The sequence below is a fragment of the Camelus bactrianus genome, chromosome 4, assembly GCF_048773025.1.
Source record: "Camelus bactrianus isolate YW-2024 breed Bactrian camel chromosome 4, ASM4877302v1, whole genome shotgun sequence".
Lineage (NCBI taxonomy): Eukaryota > Metazoa > Chordata > Mammalia > Artiodactyla > Camelidae > Camelus > Camelus bactrianus.
This window is the reverse complement of record NC_133542.1, coordinates 58,906,809-58,922,078: the sequence shown is the minus strand read 5'-3', so window position 1 is coordinate 58,922,078 and position 15,270 is coordinate 58,906,809. Positions and strand designations below refer to the sequence as shown.

General features: G+C 40.5%; 1 protein-coding gene across 2 annotated transcripts in view; it reads right to left on the bottom strand.

The window, feature by feature from the left end:
• Positions 1-15,270, bottom strand: part of SNX30 (sorting nexin family member 30) — a 92,026-nt gene that overhangs the window by 32,347 nt on the left and 44,409 nt on the right. For both annotated transcript variants that reach the window (XM_074362019.1, XM_010957242.3), the window contains 2 exons: positions 7,561-7,671; positions 279-437 (listed from right to left, as the gene is read on the bottom strand). In XM_074362019.1, the coding sequence (XP_074218120.1) occupies positions 279-437; positions 7,561-7,671 (270 nt within the window). The remainder of the gene's footprint in view (positions 1-278; positions 438-7,560; positions 7,672-15,270) is intronic.

Below are 15,270 nucleotides of genomic sequence, written 5' to 3'. Positions count from 1 at the left end.
AGGATGCCCTCAGCAGGTAATACTGCTAATAAGTGTTTAGGGAAAGTGAAAATATTATAACTTCTCCTGCTGCTGCAAGGGGGTGTTTCCTCTAAATTCTACCACGGGAACCACGCCAGTGCAGATGGGCAGCAAAAAAAAAAAAAAAAAAGAGCAATTCTATGACACCATCAGGGGCCATTCATGAAGGTGGCTCATGAGAGAACAAAACCACTTTTAAGAAAGAAGCCAAAGAATGCTAATTTGGGGGGAGGGATACGGATGAATTCTGTCCTCACCTTAGCAGTGAGGAAAACGTGAAAGTGTTCATTGAAGGAGAGCACAGGATGATCCGTAATTCTTTTCAGGAATTTATCCAGAGCCTTTCTTCTGGTCTCCACAAACTCCTCTGAAAAACGATCCACAACACCTTTCACTACAAACTTCTCAGGAAGTGGCTACAAAGACATGAAGAAAAACATTCAGAGTAACTGATGAGAAGGTGCAAAGAAAAACCACCAGGCTAGCTCATAATTCCTAGGACCCATGTCTCAAGAACAATCTTTCTTTTCTTTTTTTCCCTTTTTTTTAAAGCTTTTAAAAATTGAAGTATAGTTCTGTAAAACATTATAGGAGTTATAGGTGTACAATACAGTGATTTGCAATTTTTAAAGGTTATACTCCTCTGATAGTTATTATAAAATATTGGCTATATTCCCTGTTTTGTACACTATGTCCTTGCAGCTTATTTCACACCTAATAGTTTGCACCCCTTACCCTCCTATCCCTATATTGCCCTTCTCCCCTCTCCTCTCCCCACTGGTAACTTCTAGCTTGTTCTCTGTATCTGTAAGCCTGCTTCTTTTTTAAGAACAGCTTTTCTTTACCGGTCAGATCTTTATATAGTCATCAAGATAAACATTTCTGAAAGATACCGAAGGAGAAAATCACAACTACCCTGTCAATTTTATAATGGGAGAAATAAAATACTAGCATGTAGTCTCTGGAAGACACAGGAAACAGTACTAAAGCATCCAATAGTACGGTTATCTTTACATCGCTTGATGCACAGATGATATACCGGAAACGCTAGGGCAAGATAAGAAAGACAGCCTAAGGAGAGAAGGCGGAAAACATTATCCACACAAAAAATTATTTAAACATCTTAAGATTCTAAGCCCAGTTCAAGGGGTAAAAATTTGGCGAATGAAAAAATAAGTATGTTAGGGAAACCCATGTATCTAAAAAACACCTTTTTTCTAAGCCAGTTTGCTAAAAAGTTCTTAATAATGTAACTTCCTTTATTCCTTACTCAAACAAATTTCTCTTTCACATTTACTTTGAGTCGATATTGTGGGCAATTTAAAACTACCTGACTTTGAGCTTTGACCTATTTCCATAGCAGCTTGATTAAAAGGCCTTCCCCATTGCTACCACCACAGGGAAAGAGTGTCTGCTAATGCACAACTTGAAAATGTTTTCATTAGGAAATACTATAAAATTTTACATTAAAAAATGGGCAAATGAGTGGGGGACGGTATAGCTGAGTGGTAGAGCACATGCTTGGCATCCTCAAGGTCCTGGGTTCAATCCCCAGCACCTCCTTTAAAATAAATAAAAGAAATAAATGAATAACTAAACCTAATTACCTCTCCCCCAAAATAAAAAAATAAATAAATAACAAAAACAAAACCTCAAAAAACAAAAACAAACAAAATGGGCAAATGATCCAGTAGACACTTCTCCAAAGAAGATATACAAACGACCAAATGCACATGAAAAGATGCTCAACATCATTAGTCATTGGGGAAATACAAATCAAAATTGAAGCCACCACCACACACCCACTACGATGACCATAATAGAGACAGCAAGAGACAGAGACAGAGAAAGACAAGAAAGGAAAGAAAAGAACAAATGTTGAGGAGAATACAGAAAAACTGGAACAAGCATTTAAGCCTGCAACCTCCTTAAACACTATAATATGGCAATAAAGGGTTGTTTTTTTTTTTCTTTTAAGTTATAAACCCTCAAGCACATACACACACATAAATGTAGAAATAAGATACAGGAACAAGGAGGTAGGCAACCCCTAACAGTGGAATCCTAAGCACTTAAGAGTGGGCAAGCCAAGAAGCCACCCAGATTAATAACATAAAACCTTTCAAATATTTAGAAATTGCAACACCAGCACCCTTGGAAACGAAGCACGTAGGTATGAGAGAATTGAACAGCCGCCTAGACTTGAAATAGCTTTGGAAAGTCCGTATGTTTTAGGTCTCAAGAACCAACACTCTACTGGGTGCCACCTTAGCCTCCATGTCTCAGGTCGCTGTAGAGAACATTCCCCTTTCCGAAGCTAACTATTCCATCTGTGGCCTTGCCCCCTTAGCTCACTACCAGGCGTCCACTGTGACCTGTTAATTACACTTCCTCTGCAGCGTGCCTTTAGCACCTCCGCCTCACCTGGCTCTATCCTGAGTCTACGAAAAACATGGTTGGTGCTCTTTCTACCTGGAAAACAAACAAATCTCCCTCTCGATCTTACATCTTCTGCTCTTCTTCCTGTTTCATTCAATCTTTTTGAAAAGAATCATTTATCTTTACTTTCTACTCTTTCCCTTGATCTCTTAATCCCCAATCTTCTTTTGCCCCAAAACAAACCACCTTTGGTGCTGCCTTCAATGCTGCTTTTCTCTGCCCTATCCCTGACTAAGGCAGAAACCACTCTTTTCAAGATGATCAACGACCTACTAGTTACCAAATCCAGCGGGTGTTTTTCTGTTCGATCTCTGGAATCCTGTCGTGCACGCTCTGATTTGCTTATGCTGAAGAGGACTCAGGAAATAGGCCTAGTGAGCAAATAAGTAGTTAGGTGTGTCTCATTGAACATAACAGATAACCTTCTGAAAAGAGTTATCCATTCTTCAGATTTCATACACTGAACTTGATGTTCAGTGAATCAGGGAAGCTTGCTATTGAAAGGAATGCTGGGGTGAATCCTTCTGCAAACAGAATTTCCTTCTGTAATAAGCATTACTATTGTCCAGTGTCCATGGCTTCATAAATTTGTTTCTTCCTATTTCAAGCCTCCTTAAAGGGGCACACCTACTCTCTGCCTCACCTTTATTAATTACCTCTGGGTTGTTTATGCATAGGAATCTGGGTTGCTGGTAAAATCAAGGGCAACTATACTCTGTAAATGAAATAATATGAACAAAGAGCTCAACACAGCTCCCAGCTCATGGTAGATGTCGAACGAATGCCAAGTATTTGTATTAATTTGCAAATACAGAGAAGAGAAGGCAAAGAGGGGAGTGGACTAAAGGGTGGAAATTTCATATATCTTTTAAGCCAAAAAAAATATTTTAAAAAATCACCTGGAATACCATTTCACATGCACTAGGACAACTATAAAAGGAAAAAAAAAAAAAAGGAAAAGAACAAGTGTTGGCAAGTATACAGAGGAATTGGAATCCTCATACATTGCTGGCGGGGATGTAAAATGGTAGTCACTGGGGAAAAGTCTAGCATTTCCCCCAAAACTTAAACACAGAATTACTGTATGATCCAGCAATTCCACTCCTTGGCATATAGCCAAAATAACTGAAAACAAGTGTTCAAACAAAAACCTGTACAACAAATGTTCACGCAGCATTATTCACAATGTCTGGGCTGGGGAGACAAGCGAATGGGAAGTGACTGCTTAATGGGTGTGGAGCTTCTTCCTGGGGTGATTAAAATGTTCTGGAATTAGTGGTGGTGACTGCAAAACTCTGAATGTGTAACAAAAGCCACTGAATTGTACACTTTGGTGAATTTTATGTTATGTGAATTTTAACCTGAATTGAGGGGGAAAAAAAGATGTAACAACAGAAGCAGATGTCAGAGAGAAAGGAGATGCTATGCTGTTGGTCCTGAAGATGGAGGAAGGGGCCTGAGTCAAGGAATGCAAGTGGCCTCTAGAAGCTGGAAACGGGAAAGAACAAAGTCTCCCCTTGAGCCTCCAGAAGGGATACAGCCCTGCCTACATCTTGATATGATCCCCTGAGACTGATTTTGGACTTTTGACCTCTAGAAGTATAAGATAAAAAATTTTGCTGTTTAAGTCACTTTAAAAAAAAAAAAATCACCTGATCGGGGATGCAGGAAAGGGTAGGGACAGAGAGGAAACAAGCTGATAAACGCTGAAACTGGGTGATGAGTACATGAGGGTTCACTGCAATCAATCTCTCTACTTTGGTATGTTTGACATTTTCCATAATGAAAAGGTTAAAAAAAAAACAACTATATATGAGTATATATGTTGGAACCTACAAAAAAAAATCCTATCTGCAGAGCTTGCAATAACGCACTAAATATTTTAAGGTTTGATCTTAAAATACTTACATTTTTATAGCACTTGGTACTTTGGTAAAGCACTTTCACATATATTTTATATTAATTTATAAGAAAGTATTTTATAATCTATGAAACAAAAGTATTGTCATTGAAAAGCTATTTCTGGGTGGGAAATTTGGATAAAGACTTCAATTGCTCAATCTCTATATGTATAATTTCCTCTTGTCAGCATTTTAAATGGCTTCTTTTAGCAGCAGCTTCCTTTAATAACTCAGTGGTAGACTGGATGCTTAGCATACATGAGGTCTTGGGTTCAATCCCAGTATCTCCGTTTAAAAAAAAAAGAATTTTTTAAAAAGTCCTTTTAAAAAATTACTTCTTCTATGCAATTCAACAAATATTTAGTGCACATTCACTACATGACAGGACACTAATTGCGTTGCACATTTACTGGGTCTTCATGTGACAATAAACTCCGCAGAGCAGGAGTCGCCTGTCCATCTTACAACCCCTCACCTTCCCAGGGCAGTAAAAAAAAGCCTAGTAACCTAGTAACCAACGAAGTCGATTATTAATAACAGATAGATACTTCCTAGCAAAACTGCTGTAAAACAAATTTCTTTGGGGGAAAAATAAGTCTGACTTTCATGCTTAAGTCAGAGATGCTCTCCTAAATTAAATCTCTCTCCACCCCAGGTATGTACTAAGAATTTATGAAGAAATTTAAGTCCCCATGTGCTTCCACAAGTACCTTCTACTCATTGCTTCTACCCAGACCATAGAAAACCAAACTTAAAGATACTCTTGATCCACCGTGGGCATTCTGGAGGCTTCCATTCTTTTACAGTTCGGGCTTCAGTGTATATGCATGAGTGCTACCATGTTTCACCAGCAGGTGTCGCTGTCTAACCTTTGATTTTTAAGTACGGAACTTCAAATACCCCTCATTGCCAGGAGGTGGTGTGGTTTTTTGTTTGTTTAATTGAAGCATAGTCAGTTTACAATGTTGTGTCGATTTCTGGTGTACAGCATAATAGTTCAGTCACACATATACATACATATATTCGTTTTCATAATCTTTTTCATTATAGGTTACTACAAGATATTGGATACAGCGCTATATACAGTATACATTTGTCATTTACTTATTTTATATATATATAGTAGTTAGTATCTGCAAATCTCAAACTCTCAATTTATCCCTTCCCACCCTCTCCCCCCTCTGGTAACCATAATGTTGTTTTCTATGTCTGTGAGTCTTTTTCTGTTTTGTTAGTAAGTTCATTTGTCTTTTTTTTAGATTCCACATATTAGTGATATCATATGGCATTTTTCTTCCTCTTTCTGGCTTACTTCACTTAGAATGACAATCTCCAGGTCAAATGTTGCTGCAAATAGTATTATTTTATTCTTTTTTATGGCTGAGTAATATTCCATTGTTATCCAGTCAGCTGTGTGTAACTCTTATGCACAGTGTGGGCTACACATAAAGAGCAACTTCCTTCCAAACAGCACAGCATGGGGAGGGAGAGAAGAAAGAGTAACTGTGCAGTGGAGAAACCTGATAAGTACTACCTCAAGTCAGGCGATCCAGGTAAGCATCCACAGTGATAGGCATGGTGGTAGCATGTACCCTTGATACAATATGATGAGAATGGCCCTTTACCTCTGTGCTTTTCCTCCTCAAAACACACTACTCCAGGCTAATCGTGAGGAAAACATCAAATAAATCTCAACTGAGGGACACTCTACAAAATGCCTGACTGGTACTGTCCTCAAAATTGTCAAGGTCATCAAAAACAAGGAAAGCCCAAAAAACTGTCACAACCAAGAAGAGCCTGGAAACAAGGAGACATAACCACTAAATGTCATGTGGTAAGTGGGATGGGACAAGGAAAAGGACATTAGGCAAACACTAAGGAAATCCAAATAAAGGACTTTAAGTTGATAATAAGGTACCATTACTGGTTCACTATTTGTGACAAATGTGCCATACTAATATAAAATGTTAATAATAAGCAAAACTGGGTGTGGGGTCTGTGGGAACCCACGTACTATCTTCGCAATAGTTCTGTAAATCTAATACTGCTCTAAAATAAAAAGTCGATTAAAACTTTTTTCCATTAGCTGCCAATTTTGCCAAATTAAGATTTTTTAAGGAATAATTCCAACTGCTTAAAAACTATCGTCTCTTTTTTGGCAGGTTTTTAAGTGATCAGAAGATAGAAAAGCAAAACTCCAGGCTTGGAGAGCGGAGGGGATGCGTGATGGGGGGGGGGGGTGTGTGGCAAAAATAACTCCGGGAGACCCCCTGAGAAAGACAGAGCCCCAGACAAGACCCATCGCTCCCACCACAGCACTAACGACACAGCTACTCTTGCCTCGAAAACCAGGGAAACTGCTGGAGTGTTCATAGCAGACTCAGCCTCTTCCTACTGCGGGGGGAAGACTGGAAGATGCAGTGGTAACAGGAAACCTGGCGGCGCTAAGAAGTTAACCGGCAAAGGTTTCTACTAAAAGATAAAGCTCTGCTGAAGAGTTTTATGACCCAAATTGCCCAAAAGCCCCCAAAGCCCAAGAAATATCTAGGGTCTAAACAGTTATTATTTATACTTTAAAAAAAAAAAAAAAAGGTCAAAGTACACAACATGTATGTTGAGTTAAGCAGTTCTTTAAACTTTGTTTCCTCTAGTTTTGTTTTTTTAAATGTGCAGATAAACTGACAGATAAATATTATGCTGCTTCAGTAAACAGAGGTAGGTGGCCCTGGGGTTTGTTTTTTAAATGAAAAGCTGTGGTTGAGTGGATCGTGTGCTAGATTCCTGTGGCCCGAATTACCCATGTCTAAAGAAAGCCCAGCCAGCTGTAAGCTGAGACATCTTTCTCCACCTGGTGGCAGCTATCCAAACCTCAAGAATAGTGTCTAGGAAGGGTGGAAGAGACGGTCTTGAAAGAGGCAGCAAAGGGAATTAGGACTCTGCACCTCAGAAAATTAACTGTCATAATGAAAGTGAACATCTACCCCAACTCACTCAAGAAATCAGCATACTACATAGCAAATCAGACCCAAACCCAAACCACAGCATCCGTAAACATGTTTCATGTGCATTTGGTGGGTGAATTTGGCATAAAAAGCCAGATAGAGTCTGCCCATAATTAAGGTGGAAGGGCTGAGTGAACGGCGTCAGGAGACAGAATGCGGGACAAAGCAGGAAGGAGCTGTCCTGACTTAGTACCTACGGGAATGAGATGAGTGGGCTGGGATTCTTCCAGTTTGTTCCTCAACCAGTCGAAATCCTGGTATCTTCGACGAACAGAATATTCTGGCAGGTCAAACTCCACCCGAGTGCTCTGCAAATGGGGAGAGTGGAACAAAATGAGGGTAAGGGAAGAGTAACACATCTTGGCAGAAGGGAAGGAAAAAACTCTCTGAATAAATCTAACTGGGCAAGAACAAACTTTCCTTCCACCAAATGCACCAACCCAATGGCAAGGTTTACCAACACAGAATAACGCGTCTAAGCCACAGGGTCCAGTTAAAAATTTGAAGGATCTAGAATGAAAATGTCGAGGTTCCTTCCCCCGCCCCCTCCACCCCAGGGAATGGAACTCAACTATCCCTCAGAATTGTGTTCAGAAACATTTGATTCATTTCCTCCAAGCTTAACTTTGAGAATTTCTTTTAGCAGAATAATTCCACTGAGGATATTGCTACTGAATCCAAATCTGTGAATCTCTTTTTTTAAAAAAAAAGGTCCCCACCTTCTGCTAGGTATGTTGACAAGTTTTACCAAAGGCAGAAGGGGGGAAAAAAACCCAAAAGGTAGAAATAACAGATCATCTGCTCATTTAGGAACCAGGTTAGAAGAAAACAGAAAAGAATGCCTAATCTGGCATATTCTGCCAGAACCATAAGTTTGAAAATATACTGTATCTTAGATAATTAAAAAAAAAACTAGAAGGAAATGCCGAAATGTCACTGAATTACAGAAAAAATACTAATCTTATCTCCTTTTCTAAACTGAAGTTTTCTGAAATGGGATGCAACACTTTGATAATGAAAACCAACATTAAATACAATTAATTTTTTACCAAAACAAGATTTTTACTCATTAATTTTCCCGAACGAAAATTGTGTCTCAGATAAACCATTTTCCCCTGTGAGGGTACCCACTTAATGACAGTCACAGCTCTCAGAAATTAAAGTACAAGACAGAAGTGGCTCAAGCTACATTTTATAAATTTACTCTTTCAAGCCAAAAGCCTTCTTTAACCCACAACACCAAGAAAATCTTAAAAACACATGAACAAGAGTCATCCATCAAAGAAAAAGCTGTGAACAGCTTTGGCATCAAAATTTATGATTTCATCCTCCCCAAAAGCCAGGCTCACAAGCTGAGCAAAATTGTGATGTTAAAGGACCTGATCTTGGACTAACCCCCAAGTATCTCTTTCTGCATTTTCCCCTCTTTCAAAGTCCCACACACCAGCATATGGCCATGAAACACAACCTTCCCTTAGGATGGGCAGGGGTGGGAGGATATGGGCAAAATTGTCCAACCTAGGAATTTGTGATTTATTAGAAGACTCACCAAAGGAATTAACATTGTAGAACTGGAGACAGGGAGACAGAGAGACAGAGAGGGGAGAGGAAGGGAGGGGAGGAGAGAACATTTAAATCCAAACCACTATTGATGAATCTTTAGGCATAAGGATGACAGAGCTATTGGGGGCAGGTAGCCTGGCACTCCTCCTAAGGCCGGGGCATGAGCAGTCCTAGAACCTCGGAGATTCCATCAGGTCTCCTGGAGCCCCGGTTTCCCCACCAGTAAGGAGGCAGCTGAAAGGGACGTTCTTCAAGACCCCACACAGCCCCCAACAGGCTCTGTCTGGGGACATGCCGATGACTATGGGCTCATGAAAGGCATATTTTGAAAGGTGACAAAGGCAACTTGCTTTCATCATAAACAGAACTGATGTTTATGATGGTTTGCAAATCTGCTTCATAAATTACAGTCTATGTAACATTTCTACTCTAACTTTGAAATCAATATTTGGTAACGACAAAAAGCAGTATGTCGGAGAAAACAAGTTTAGTTTATGCTCTAACCAATTTTACTTTGGGGCAACTGCTTTGTTTTCTCCCCTTCTATTTATTTAGGTTAGACATACTTATTTTAAAACTTCAGTAAAAATGAAGAAATAAAAATTAAAAGATCAGATATAATTCCTCTAAACAGAAAACTGCAATTAATATTATGGAGTGTATCTTTCTATGCTTTTTCTAGGCACAGTCACTCACAATTTCCTGTATCTCTTTAATACATCTTGGACATCTTTCTATGTCAGTAAGTTCAGATGTACATAATACACATGGATATACCATAATTAAACCTAATCCTCAGATTGTTTCTAATTTTTAAATCAATAAACAAAACTACAGTAAACATCACTGGGCACCTGTTTAATAATTCTCTTGATGGAATTGTTGGATGAAAAGAGTACACATATTTTTAATCACCCAACTGTTTCCAGATACAGACTGATTTATCTTCTTACCCTTTATTCTCAATAATGGTTATCTTTGATGAAATTACAGCTGCAAAATAACATATCATCTTTGTTTTACTTGTGTTTAATGATTATTGGGGTTGACAATCCTTTCAAATGTTTTGTTTTTTCCTTTCAAATGCTTGTTGGCTGTGTGTTTTTCTTTTTTCATGGGAAGTCTTTTTAAAAATTTGTAAGTCTAGCCATTTCCACCTGTGAAAGCTCTTTACAGTCATTTACCTATCATAATTGCCAAATGATTTTTATTATACAGAATTTTTTGCTATGTAGTCAAATTCATCCATTTTTTTCCCTTTATGGTTACTACTTTTAGTGACATTGATGAAAAGTCTGCCCTCATTGCAAGCTTTTAAAAATACTCACCTGAATTATCTCCTTTATTTATGGCATATACATGTGTCTTAAATCGCTGCTACGCTAAGAATCTACCATTAGAAAATAATTTTTAAACTGTGGCAAAGATATCTGTGCAATGATGTTCACTGCAAAAATTACAACAACAACAACAACAAAAAAATCAAAGCAACCTAAATGTCCGGCAATAAAAAATAGTTAAGGAAATTGTGGTATATTTACTCTATGTTTATCAGTAATCACGTCTGTAAGACATTTTTAATGACAAAAAATTCTTTAATATAGTTTTAAGAAAAACAGCAGGATACAAAATTAATTCTATATACACTATAAATTATTCATTGGTGCTAAAATTTTGGATATAAAAATATATCATTTCTAGAAATGATAATGACAACTATCTTCTTTATATTCAACTTCATTTCCAAACTTTCTAATATTCTCATATAATACTTTTGTAATCATACACACACAAACGCTCATTTTTTTTTTAATAGGACATAAGGGATTTAATAAAGCAGTAAAACTTGTTTGATGCTTTGGAAAGCAATGAGATAAAAAAATAATCATCATGAAACAGAAGGATGCTCACACTCTCCAACCTAAATTTATTTTACTTACTTTTACCACCACTTGTTCTAGAAAAGATGTAGTGATACGTGGAATACAATCAAATGACATAAATCAGAAGGAGGTGAGAAAGATACAGGAAAAACAAGGACAGAGAGAAAAAGCAGAGCCTGGAATGAGGCTGGCAAAAACGCACTCACCTTGGAATTCTGCACACTCGTTAAAACTGGGCCACAGACAGTACTGTGAATTTCCGGAGAGAAATCCAGTCAGTAATAAGACATACAGTACTCATAAAATATGCCAATAAAACTCCAACTATGAGTTTGTAGTAAAATTTTCCTCTGTGAAATTCAGGGTCTAACTTAGACAGGAAAACAAAGTACTAATAAGTGTTTATCTCTATTTTCCAATATCCATGGTAAACGAAGCAATAAAAAAAAGAAAGGAAAGTGCACTTCCACGATTCCATAATCGGAGGCGATCACTTTACAGTTCTGTTCTGTGCCCTTCCTTGCTGTGCTGCACAATCTAGAACGTCCCACAAAGATCACAAGGTCAGGGGCACACACCCCAAGTCAGATCTACAAATAGACAGCCGAGCTCAAGAGTTGTAATGAGGAGTAGTCATTTTCACCACTGCTCCCTGTGAATATCTCCTTGGTCACCTGTAGGCATCTCTGCCAAATTTTTTTTTTTTTTTAAGTTCAACACTTTGGAAGACCTAGCACAGAGCCACAGTAAAATCAAACGTCCAGGAGAGCACCCAGTCCTCTGGGCCTCACCTGACCACAAAAGAACTCCTCTTTGTTCCCCCCAGAGCTGATGGGCCCCGTGACTGTGGCCAGGAGCCTTTCCAGAGAATTTCCATTCAATCCAAAATTTATAGCCGACTGGCTCTAGAGAGATTTGGTCTTTGTCAGAAATGCCATCTGTTCGGGCCACTGCTGGATCTAAGTCTGAATGACTCCCTCCCCCTAAAAAGGGACCTCGTTCCCCATCAATATTAGCCAGCTCACCCATTCTGCTTCAAAGCCCCACAGCCCTAGGAGAGCACCTGAGGATGGGGCCTGCAGAGAACACAGTAAAGTCCCATAGTGCCTCAGCCTGTTCAAATTCTGAAAGCCGGCTCTCCCCTGAGAATACTGTCCCCTCCAGTGGAAAGCTGCTGGTTTTCTTACATTTCCCCAAACCACTAAGACCAAGAGTTGCCGCCCACATCCCGCTCCTCCCCGCCACGCCTCCACGGCCCCGGGAAAACCCTGCTGAGGCTCAGGCCATCAACATACAGAAATCTCCACCCCTACTCATATCTGTCACCTCCTGACACCCCTGGCCTCTCTCCTGACTCCGAGCGCACCTGGTTCTCGGGCTTCATAATCTGGGTGCCCTCAAGATCCAGCTGGTTGGCGCGTACAGCACCTACCTCTAAGCCAACAGTGCCTCCCTCCGCTCCCACGGGCTCGGTCAGCACGCGGAAATTCAGGCATCTCCCTCCCTAGCCAGCACCTGCTGTATTTCAGACTCTTCCATTTCCCAGTACCCCTGGTTTCTCAGCCTCAGGGCCTACAGTTCCTAACAATCTACCCATTCCTGTCTTTACTTTCTTCCTTATTCAGCAGCAATTCAGTGACCCATTACCTGCACCTCTTCTGTGCCAGTATCCTAGGTGTCCCTTCCCTGCTGTCATTCATACAACTCTGGCAAAAACGCACCCATCCACTGCCTGCTTTACCAGACCAAGGCACGGTCGGGAAGAGAAACAAAATCATGAGGCAAACACACTGAGTGACACAAATTCTACAACTGGACCCTCAACGCTGCCAAGCAATGTCTTCGTACTTCCTTAGTCAACTCTTTTTCCTACTTTCCATGAGTTAATGCAAAGCCTGTAGAAGTTTTGAAAGCTTCTGAGCCCCACTTCAAAACCTCCCTTTCACACTTAGCAAAGACCTCATCATCTACTCACAGAGGAACAGCAGATATAAGCAAAAACCCTTCGACTTCCAGACACACACACACACACACACACACTTCCCTTCTTCCTCCAGAAACAATGGGAAAAGTACACCTCCCCGTCAGAAGCCATTCCCTCCCTCCCCTTTTTCTTGGGACACTCTCCTTCCACCTGCTCAGTGGCTTCCATCCCACCCTCCAACCTTCAACCTAATGTCTCCTTCTCTAGCAACGCTGGCCACAGGGCACTTAAACAAGTCTCTTCCATCCTTAAAAACACAAACTGTCTCACCCCCTCAAAGCCACATCCCCCTCCATCTACGTTCTTCCTCTCGCTCACTTTCAACGCCCAACCACGAACACTCAGGATGTCTTTTCTTTCTTTCTTCTCACTCACCCAAACCCACTGCAAACTGGGTGCTGCACCAGTGAAACTGCTCTCACCACGGTCATCAACCCCCTTCTTGTCATTAAATCGAACGTCCACTTTGCAATCCTTATATGTAACTTGACCTCTCAGCGGCATTTAGTCTCTGCTGACCACAGAGACATTTGAAAAGAGGAATTAATAGGGACATAAGTCTTGATGATGACTGTCTGGCGATGAAGGAAAAGGCAAGAGGATGAATTCTAGAGGGAGCTGAAGGCTCCTCTCTATTTCCCCAACCTCCAGTCTATTTCCACATTATCATCAGACTCAACAGTCAGGCTGGGGGTGGGTGGGCGGGGGACTTTCTTGAAAATCACGTCTTTTGGAAGCACAGCACAAGACAGATCTGGGTTCGAGATCTAATAACTCCACCACATGTTAGTTGCGTATCTTTGAGCAATTTTCTTAGTATCGCTGTCTCAGTTTCCTTACTTGCAAAAATAAGAATACTACCTACCAGTCATGTTCACTGAGTGTGAAGATTAACGGGTGATATATTTAAAACACTTAGCACAAAATAAATGACAGCGCGTCCACACAGCAGAACACTACTGCAGTCTTAGAAATGATGACATGAAAGTGTGCTCATTGGCATTTACTAGCAGAGAAAGACATTCGCAACGTGTTGAGTGAATTGGCAGCATGCAAAATGCTCATTTTCGTAAATGGATAGAGATAAATAGTTCAGAGAATTATAAATGATTATTTTTGGCTGGTGAGCTCCTAAGTGTTCTTTTATTTTACTGTTTTAGCATAACCGGAGTTTTCTAATTTCTCTACAATGAGCATATATTACTTATATAAAATTTTAAAGGTTTCTACTTTATGTGGCAAATGCTCGATAATTAGCTATTATCATGATGTTACTTTCTAGAGGCCTGCAGAGAAAGCTGCCAGGGCCTGCCTGCCCTGAGAAGGCGTCTCCCCACCACTGGAGAGAGAAGACACGCACCACGACACAGATCTGGGTGGGAGATGCTTTGCCTGCACTGACTCTCACGCCAAGGCTCACTTCAGCTCAGGCAAAAACAGCTGCACTTTGTCCAGCTTTTGTCATCAGGAACCTGAAGTAGACCGGGGAGTCAAAGCTCAAAGTAATAAAGCTAGTATTTGTACAACCTTATTCTCTGACCATTAACTTTGCTTGAGAGCATCAGCACTGGTGGGGATCCCCGGACAAGATGCGGTGTTTAGGACCCTGTGCTCCTGTCTGTCCTCTCTCATTATCACACATCCCTACAGGTCCTTTAACACAACACCCAGAAAGAAGGCTCCACATGCATCAACAAGATATTCAACCTGGTGTCGCTATTTGAAACAGGAAAAGAAAAGAACTGTTGTTGGAGATCAGAAGTGGAGTTCACCGTGAGACGTAAAACTGGATCGTGCAGCAAGTTCGCCCTTGAGGTGTTGTCCTTGAAGCCAGGTGAAAATGCGAGATTGGGACTTGGAAAAGATTACCCTAAGACGTATTCTGACTTACAGGAAATCAAATAACCCCAGGAAAGGGGATAGAAATAAGAACACAGAGGAGAAAGGTGAAGGAGGGAGCGGTGAGCTGCAGAGCGCGCACCGGCCTGTGGATCAGTTCGCAGGGAGGTAAACTGCAGGGCAGGGGACACACAGGGGTGCAGAAGCGTCAAGGCAGGCGAGAACAGCTGTGCCAGCGAGGCAGTCACTGTGTCATTTAGCTGTTAAGAGCACAAGTTCAAGAAAAACAGGTTTTACATTTCACTGACTACAGGGCAAAAAAATAAGTAACTGGAAGTGATTCATGGGAATGCATGTATCAGCCTAGGGCCTCTGAGGATATAATACACATCTAGGCAGCTAGCCTGATGCCTGAGAAACATTAGGTACCCAGTGGCAAGGGTGACGGGGAAAGAGTGTGCGAGTGCATGTGTGTGTACACACACACAAATTTTCAAACGTGAACCAGGTATGGAAAAGATGAGGCAGTAACATAGTTGCACATGGCAGAAAGTCAATAAATATTAGTTCCCATCCTTCTCTGATTCCTTCTCTCCCTACCACCAAGTCTAATTGCACCAAATTATAGTCTCACCACA